The 10,080-nt window shown below is 34.3% G+C and overlaps 1 protein-coding gene across 5 annotated transcripts in view; it reads right to left on the bottom strand.

Moving 5' to 3' along the window:
• Window positions 1–10,080, bottom strand: part of LOC106869951 (E3 ubiquitin-protein ligase Mdm2) — a 109,459-nt gene that overhangs the window by 14,045 nt on the left and 85,334 nt on the right. For all 5 annotated transcript variants that reach the window (XM_052974827.1, XM_052974825.1, XM_052974826.1 and 2 more), the window contains 6 exons: window positions 8,378–8,452; window positions 5,997–6,071; window positions 5,221–5,354; window positions 4,689–4,764; window positions 3,484–3,619; window positions 2,047–2,141 (listed from right to left, as the gene is read on the bottom strand). In XM_052974827.1, coding sequence (XP_052830787.1) covers window positions 2,047–2,141; window positions 3,484–3,619; window positions 4,689–4,764; window positions 5,221–5,354; window positions 5,997–6,071; window positions 8,378–8,452 — 591 coding nt within the window. The remainder of the gene's footprint in view (window positions 1–2,046; window positions 2,142–3,483; window positions 3,620–4,688; window positions 4,765–5,220; window positions 5,355–5,996; window positions 6,072–8,377; window positions 8,453–10,080) is intronic.

Below are 10,080 nucleotides of genomic sequence, written 5' to 3'. Positions count from 1 at the left end.
ATATATATATATATATATATATACACACACATACATACACACCCCCACATTCATTTCTATATATATACATACATATACACTGTGTTTCAAATTATTAGTAATGTGTAATTAAAATTCATGTAGACAAGAAAATATCAATTTACTTGTTTGATGTACATACTGAGATGAACACATACAGTCATAAACACGGAAGAAATAGAAATAAACAGCATTCAAAAATGATAGGTGAGCTGGCTAGTAAGGGATATATAAGCATTTGTTTGAAATAAGTTGGAAAAGGCACTTGTCCATGGAACATGCTTATTTCTGGATCTCCTTGGATGTTACACCATGGAATAATCCACTATTGCCTGCCATAGTTCATCCTTGCTTCTAAACTGGCATCCATTCTTGTAAACTCATCACTTTGGAATACTCCACAAGTTTTTTATTGGGTTTAAGTTGAAGGAACAGGGAGTCCACTTTATTTTCCAAGAAGCTTAATTGTGGCACATACTCTGTAGTTTCTTCACTAAGTGTAAAGGTGCATTATCTTGCATGAATATTATGGTTGTCATGAAGGTGATTGTTTGCTTTGTTAACCAAGCTTCAAGGTGCTTCCTCAGAAAGGCTATGTAAGCATCTGCAGTCATTTTAACACTGCCAAGCACTTTCCAAGGACCAACCATATTGCCCCCAATAATATCTGCTCAAATTACGATGCCTCCTCACTCTTGTTGGCATCTCAAGTGTTGATGACAATCTCCTCCATTTACAACCCATCCCTTGCTCCAACCATCAGGTCCATCAAGGGTAAGCACAAGTTTTGTCCATAAACAAAACTTGAAAAACTAACCTTCGTGTTATCTTCTGTCCATTTCAGACGATTTTGTATGTGTATTTTGTTAGAAGGAAACCTTTTAACTGATGTCACTGGTTTACTGACTTTTTTAGAAGATGCCATCAGGTAATTTTGGACACAGTTGTTTTCCAATGTGCTTGAAAAGTTCTCCACTTGTAGGACCTGGCTTCTTTTACAGCTTCACGATTAATTTGTAATGAAGAAAGTTTCAGAAACAGCCCTCGACTAACCATTGTTAGCTCTCTTACATATCTTCGTAGGAGCTGTAACAAATTTTTTTACAGTTTGGTGAGATCTTCCAATTATTTTAGATATTTCTAATGTTGATTTACCTTTTGCAAGTACAGAAGTAATAACAGATTTCTCTGAAGCTGTTAAGTCACATTTACGACTCATAATTACATGATTATCAGACCACTCATTAATAACTTGGAACTCTGAAAGTTTGTGGAAATTATGCAAATGGCTGTGGTTTGTTTACACTTGTGCAAAACCTCAAGTTTTTACACACCACATACATATAACTGTTGCCATCATTTTGTGGAAATTTCTTTGAATTCCCATAAGTAGTTTTTAAATAAAATAAACAAATGTTATGTCGTTAATAACTTAAAAACTCACTGTATATGTATCATCATCATCAGCATCATTTCATGTCCATTTTCCATGCTGGCATAGGCTGGATGGTTTGATTGGAGCTGGTATGGCCATGGACCGCACCAGGCTCCATTGCCCATTCTGGTATGGTTTCTACAGCTGGATGCCCTTCCTAATGCCAACCATTCCACAGAGTGTACTGGGTGCTTTTAATGTGACTGGTATTAATTTTGCTGTGGCAAACAGGTCTTCATGTGTGTGTGTGTGTATGTGTGTGTGTGTGTGTGTGTGTGTGTGTGTGTGTGTACGGTCACACACATATCTACATTTGTATTCTATATACATATACCTACACTTCTTTCTCTCTCTCTCTCTCTCTCTGTACACATGCACAAAATCCTTGTTAACAAAAATAGCCATTCATAACTAGGAAGTTAACATTACTACTGTCCTCCTTATATTTGGGACTCTGCCATTCTTCAATGAAGAACTTTTCAGTATGTTTGAACTATATCATGGAGAACATTTCATTATACTTGCAATGGTACCATTTCTGAATGAAAAAAACAATGTGAAAAGCAATTTTAAAAGAATGAAATTCTTCCTACTTCAATACTCAATACTTCATTTTCATTATTCATTTCCAGAGTCAATGTAAAGCTAGTTGATGGGGAACAGCTGGTTGAAGCCCTCAATGACTCTTCTGAAGAGAGATAAAAAAAAAACAATATATATGGAAACTTTTACTTGGAAGGTAAGAAAAATATAAAATGTACAACTTTTAAAGATGATTATGCAGCAGAGGGCTGTTAGTGAAGATGAGAGAACCATGGAGAAGCCATTTATCCAGCATGTCATACCCCATCTACTGTGTCTCCATAGACACAATGAACCATTAACTGTGCCTTCATACACAAACATCATCTACTCAACTTTGTACTCAAAACTATTTTATCATTGGTTACTCAACAAAATATTTAAAAAATTGTTTGCCTTTTGTTTTGTTTTGTTTTTAATGTTTCCTAATTAGTAAGTTAATTGGTTTATTAAATATGTGAGCTAGCTGTTATATGCAAACCCAGGTTTATATGAAAAACTAAATCAGTTACAGAAAAACTGAAATACAATAAAAATTATCCAAAAACCAAAATTATGTTGTTTTATTGCAAGTTAATGTTCAGTCACATATAGGCTAACTATGATGGGGTATACCTATGACCAAAAACTTTTCAAATGTGACCATCTTGTTCCATTACAAGTCTCAAGAATTACTTAAGATTTGGCTGTTATTTCTACCAGATCAAACACCTGTGTAATGGTTCACTCATAGGCTCTCCCGATGGTTAGATGGTTGTAGCAGTTAGTATTAGTATTGGCTATAGTAATAATTGGTAGTAGCTAAAGTAGTTAGTTTTGGTCATCATTATAGTTAGTGTTAGTGGTTATAGTAGTGCTAATAGCTATAACAGGTAGTGTTGGTGGTTATTATAATTACTGTAGTATAACCAACAAATCAGCTCTGATAAAACATGTAGTGTATGTCATATAGATAAACACCAAATCACTAAAAACACTCCACAGTCAAGCAGATATATGCCATATATTTATCGTTTCAGATGTATCATACCAGCAACTAGATAAGCACCACACTGCATGATCCAGCATGCAGTGTTGCAGTCTAGATATGTCTTATTGCTTTTTTTGTTCAATGTATTAGTGTGTACCAAAAGACTTTGTGGAGTGTTCAAGCATACAGACCACATATTGATCATATCAGAAGTATGTAAAGTTACAGTATAACTGTAACTATGAATCTGTACTTGTTTACTTCATACAGAATTGGTGGTTTTAAATTTCGTCTACATGTTTCTTTGATCAGTTGTGTGGCACTTGACTGACAATCCAGCTATGACCATCCTGTTCTCTTTTTATATTCAAAACTAACTTACCCAGTATATTTACTTATTTTTAAGATGAACATTGAAGATTGTGAACTTTGTTCAATGAAAAGTAGAGAGATGATGGTTTGGAATTGAGCTACAAACCTAATAATGAAGAACTTGTTTGTGTGGTAGTGGTCTCCGAGGTGCTACTGGTAATGTCCGAAGGTGTAGATTGCATTTGGCCAGGAGCAGAAGAATGAGAAGTCAGACGGCTATTTGTATCTAACATTTCTTTTAGCTATTGAATTGTAAAGAAAGAAACCAAAGTTATAACAGATGACAGGTTTATTAACATATTTCAACAAAGCACAGTTATTAACATTCACAATGTGACAATTATAAACATCACAATCATCATCATCGTTTAACGTCCGCTTTCCATGCTAGCTTGGGTTGGACGATTTGACTGAGGACTGGTGCAACCGGATGGCTACACTAGGCTCCAATCTGGATGCCCTTCCTAACGCCAACCACAATGTGATGTGATTATTAAAACAGGCTGAGTTCAAATTCTGCCAAGGATCACTTTACTTTCATCCCTTCAGGATTGATAAGTACCAGTTGAGCACTGGAGTCGATGTAATCAACTTAACCTTCCCCTGAACTTGCTGGCCTTGTGCCAAAATTTGAAATCACAAGAAGATATGATTAAATATCATAACATGACACAATTATTAATATATCATAATGTAACATAATAACATGTTACATAACAGTTAACATATCTCAACTTGACATAGTTATTAACATATATCAATACAATACAGTTATTAACATACTACAGTGTGAAATGGTTCTTAACATATCACAACATACAGTTATTATGGTATTCAACTTGACAAACTGAAATGTCACTGCAATTATTACAGAAATTTGGCAGGAGTAATATTTTCAAATATTGACAGTGACTAGTGATGACAGAATATTACAATAATATATCAAAAAGTGTAAAATGATGACGGGGTATTACAATAACATTGATCTTTATAAAATCTTATCAAATCTTTCCTACATTCAATTAATGTTAAATTATCTCTACCTCAAAGTGTCTAAAATAATCACTATTACTGATATTATTATCATCACTGTCCTGTAATCAAAGACTTGGTATTTGAATTGGCAATGCCATCAGTTAATTCCTCTCTAAGCAGTCCTTTAGCTAAATTTATGTGAGGTAAAAACAAAGTAGTTAAGCCAGAATAGATGCATTGCATGTAAGAGGTTTCAACTACTGTACAAAGAATCTATAAACAAGCTTGTGTTCTGGAAATAGCGAAGAATTATAATAACAGCAATATAAATCTTACTTCTTCACTGTTCAGTCTTTTTGTGAGTTTTGGATGATATTCTGGGCTTTCTATTCCATATCTGGCAATAAGAGATCTGAGGAATATAAAAGAAATTTTAAATTAGATTATACCATTATTAACATACACAGTAGAAAAAGATTTACATCAAGACAATTTTTTTTCTCTTTTGTTACTTGCTGCTCACCTCTGAGAGAAGTTTCAGAATTATGTGGGAGAGGGTTCTAATGATTCTTTACCTGAAACTAAAACCTTACAGACAAGGCAAGAAAGCTTCAAGCACTTAAAAAAAAAAAAGCTAAAAAGATCACTTTGAAACATAGTAAAAATAAACCTTTTAATTATTTTGAAGTGAAAAGACAATCTCACTGGTCAGTATTCAACTAAGGATCGCTACTTTGTATTAGTTCTAGCAGATGTAAAGATTGCTACGCTATGGTAACAGATGGAGTAGGAGACAGGAAAATAGGCTTGAATATTATTTATATTAAAATTTTTACAGTTAATTTTAAATTAGTCACAAGATACTTACGGAACATCATAAATTATAAATTTTTCTAATTTAAATACATCTGCTAATCTGTCGTTGTGACATAGGAAAATCCAAGGTTGTTCTGGATCAAACAATTTCCGAGACCAAATATAATGTTTTAAATATCTAAAGATCTGCAACATAAACCAAACAATGTGATTCACTTGGGAACATACAAGTTAAAATACAAAAGGAAGAAATAAAAACATACAAAAGACAGTAGGAACTTATCACCTTAGCACAACAAAAATTCAGGCTCAAATAGACTCAAATTTTAATACTTCATTCTGTTTTAAACATTATTGTTCATCTATATTCCTTTTAGCCAACAGTTGTGTTAGTACATACAACTTTAAGTAATTGTCATTTTGATAGTAAAATATCTTTGTAAATCATGAAATGACACTTGTAAATAGTTAATCAAAAAGGGTGATGGCTGACTAAATCAATAAGGTGACAGCCTACTAATGAAAAGGGTAATGTCTTAGTACCAAAACTGGTATGTGTTAGAAAGGTATAGTGTTATATTACAGGAAGGTAACTGTAACATAATTCGACAGCATTTCAGGAATATATCTGTTCTATAACTTGTACTATGCTAGAAAGAGACAGCATTTAATAGAGACAACTTGCATTAGAGAAAGAATTCATCAATTACTACTGGATATAAATCATATCAACATAATCTGTATTATCTTACTCTTAGTAACACAGTGTCCAATAATCTCTATCTTCTTCGTCTATACAGCTAGCATTTATGTCACAAAATAACATACCTCTTTTTCTGTAAACATATACCCCTTGGCACCAGCAACATGGAGAATCTCCAGAAAAGATGGTTTCACACTGTACTGAAATACCAAATAAAATAAAGAAATTATTAGTTGTAAACTATTACAAGGCCACAGTTTTATAAAAATGAAGACTGAGAGTGTGTCATTCAAACTGTTTTTGTAGGTATTGGTGATAAAGGAAGTAATACACCTGAAAACAGACATTGAAACCAGCACTCCCAAGAATAATGTGAGATAAATGTTATATAGAAAGAGATAAACTTATAGTAGCTTACAAAGGAGGTGCTGTTGCTCTTAATTTTCTCATTACCAGCCCAGCCATAGACGCCTGAGAATTTTCCTGGCTTATGTTACCAACCTGCCTGAAAACAGCTGAAATAAGCTGGTCATATTTAAATGGGAATTTCAGCACAAATCTCTTCAGTACATTCATGAAAGCAAGTGATTTCACAATGTAAACAATTGAATTATACTGTCTGATGTTATTTTACATGATATCTGAGAGCTGAGAATTTTTGGAGATTTTTTCACATTTTTTACCACTTCGGTTTTCTAAAATGTTTCAGTTTGGATAAATTATAGACACCAGTTTCATGTTGCCCAGCAGAAAAATTGGATTCAAGGTATTTTCCAAAGAACACACAGAAAAATCTAAGAAAATAAACAGCAAACATAAAAACCACATATGTGATTATGAATCATATTTCTTTTTCCAAAATTGAAATGATTCTGTCAACATTCGCTCTTCAGTGTAGCTTACAAAGAGGTTTGCATCCTAGTTCCCAAAGCAACCCCAGTGACTTGTTTGTAAAATTCACCAGAGAAAGATAAGCAATTAAAGGTTAGGACAAGCTCAGTTAAACAGAAGATTGTTGTAGCGCTGAGAACAGGACTAGAAAGAGTTCAAGAGCTGATAGACTTGTGAAGAATGACAGCATAGAGTGAATAAATGTCTACGAGGAAAAGGAGTTTAGACTGTCTAGGCAGAAAAGAGAATGAGCTGAAGAAGTTTAGGGCATGGCTAGTGTCTTTAATGTGTAAGAGTAAAACAGTAACAAGAGGTGATATTTTGTGATGGAACAATGAGAGAAGTTCAGTAGGTAGTTACATATGGAGACAACATGGTGGTCAGGATTGTCTGTTTTGTGGATTTTGCAGACAAAGTAGATGGTAGAGATTCAGGGTGTGGTTATAATGAGGTTAGTGGCAGAAGGTGGAAGAGATCCAGAAGAGGTAAGTTCAGGCACAGTGGAGGACACTTGTCTCTGGTAGTTGCTGGCACAATCATTAGAGAGTCATTGAGTTGGCAAAATGCCTCTTACTTCTACAAGTTATAGATGCAATGTTGTTCATTCACCACTACAATAGTTCCACCTTTGTCAGATGATTTGATAATGATGTCTCACCATTTACAACTGTCCATCTTGGTAGTTGTTTCTTGAAATTGAAGACACATAAATTAAAATAGCATCTATGAACAAATAAATTGACAGAGTGATGTAGGCCCAAATTTGATGTCCAGTTAGAATTAAGCTTTTTTGAGGTTGAAGTCATCCTCAATCAGGGAATCTGGATTTAGGCCCCTGCTAAGAAAGCTCATCCAGCATCTATGAGACATAGATTGCTGGGGATAGTGCGACTCTGGAGAATGAGTAGCCAAATTGCTTTCAACTTATTTTGAATTTAGTTTTTTATTTTGAAGTTTGATGGTGAGGTAGAGTGTTTGAAAACATGAATAAAAATCCATGAAAGAGCAGGAGGCAATAAGAAGAGAATGGGTGAGCTCCTGTGTCACATTTGACACACAAGGAGCAGATGATGCATGCATGTGTGTATGTATGTATGCATGCGCATGCTCACACACAATCATACATATTTCTTCATCATTAGTAACTACTTTTCCATGCTTGCATGGGGTAGATGGATTTTGCTGAGGCAGGCTTTTTCCTTAACTAGACATGTTTTCACAGAAGACTGAAAATGAACAACACAACAACTATGACAGTGATGTTTATTTACAACCATCTCTTGAAGTCAAGAGAAGGGTACACATACACACAATAGACTTCTGTCTACCAAATCTACTGACAAGTCTTTAGCCAGCCCAGGGTTGTAATAGAAGAAACTAACACAAGGTGCTGTGTAGTAGAACTGAACCCAAGATGACATGGTTGGGAAGCAAGCTTTTTAACCACACTCATACACTTGTGCCTACTATCAATGTAAATACACACACATGTCAACCATCTGAAATATAACAACTGTGGTTCCATATTGTAAACCTATACTCTCTAACAACAAACATTATGTACAACAGTGATAATAAAAATAAAAAAACAGATAAGGAGGACAAGCTAACTTACCAATGGTGAAGAGTTTTGGCTAAGATTGACTGGTTCTGATGTTGAACTTGTGATAACATCATCACGTGGTAACATCTGAGAAGATGATCAGATAAGATGAGATAACATAGGATAACATCATGCAGTAACATATGAGGAAGATGATGAAAGATGATCAGACATAAATCTGAGATGATAAGATAATAAACACATGATAACATCAGGTATCATGAGTACTTAAGATAACACCATGTGGTAAAAGCTGAAAAGATGATCAAACAGATATAAGATATTCAGATATAGAAAAAGAAAACTGGAGGTGTTGGGTGGGTGCTGGATAAATTAATAACCCTAGGAAGGTTATAAAGTGGCCAGTAGCCAAGAAAGGTCATCAAAGGTCTAAAAAATCAGCAGTCAAGGGTTAACAAAGAGATATAGCAATAAAAGGTAGGGTACAGAAGTCAAAAAAAGAAAGTATGTCCATAGAAGGACAATTGCCATAAACCATGAAAGTAGAGGTCAATAAGCAATTACTGTAATAAGTGAAATGAAGGACTGCATGTAATGTTTAGTACAGTTTGTAAGGTGAATGAAGTAGCAAATGAAAGGCAAGTGGTATGGTTTGGCAGGAAGCACTGTGCAACTACCTTGTTCTGAGGAACAAAAGACGGAGGCAGAAAGGGATTACAAGAATGAATCAGAAATTGATTATTATATCATTAAGAGTAGATACATCAATGAAGCTATTTTTACTGAGAATTGACTATATTCTGAATGATATTAATGATCAAAAGAACTTGCTGTACCATGTTAGGTAACATAAGAACAGGGTTGTGTTGTCTATTCATGCACTGAAAATTTTTATTTTTGTTTCTTAAGTGAAAACCAAGATTGAGAGTTAGTATGTGTAGTGAGGACAGAGATGTGATGAAGTAAGATGGTAATAAAAGATATATTTACATCTAGAGCAATAACCAATGTGTTTTAACTTGGACAAACATGTTGCACAGATGAGAAAAAATTTAGAATATACATTCTTAATTTGTTGTTATAGGCATCTAATCTGTAAAGTCATTGCAGCATCAGGTGAAATATATTGCAGCATTTATTCAAGCTAAATCCTAATCCTGCTATGAGCTACTAGGGAAGCAAACTTAATCTGCTGCTCAGTTCAGTACCATCATCTGGCATTTTGGGTAAGATTTTAGTGAGATCGACAATGTCCACATTTGAGCCTAAGCTTTTCAAAACCACCACCACCACCACCCTTTTTGTCCTATACAAAATAACAGATAATATTGATGTTTATCATTATTATTATTATTATTATTATATAAGGCAGTGAGCTGGTAGAACCTTTAGCACACTGTACAAAATGCTTAGCAGTATTTTGTCTGTAACTACATTGAACTCAAATTCTGCTGAAGTCAACTTTGCCTTTCATCCTTTCAGGGGTCAACAAAATAAGTCCCAGTTAAGTACTAAAAGCAATGTGATTGACTTCCACCTCCCCATAAAAACTGCTGGCCTTGGGCCAAAATTTGAAACCATTATTATTATTTGACTGGTACTTAATTTTATCAATATCAAAAAAATGAAAGGTAACGTTGACCTGCTGGGGTTAACTTTTGCCTTTCATTCTTTCAGGGTCAACAAAGTACTTCTCAGGTACTAAGATCAAAGGTAATAACTAGCCACCCACCACTCAAAATTGCAGTCTTGTA

This window comes from Octopus bimaculoides, chromosome 19, assembly GCF_001194135.2.
Source record: "Octopus bimaculoides isolate UCB-OBI-ISO-001 chromosome 19, ASM119413v2, whole genome shotgun sequence".
NCBI lineage: Eukaryota > Metazoa > Mollusca > Cephalopoda > Octopoda > Octopodidae > Octopus > Octopus bimaculoides.
The sequence above is the reverse complement of the archived record's forward strand: the minus strand, read 5'-3'. Positions and strand labels throughout refer to the sequence as shown.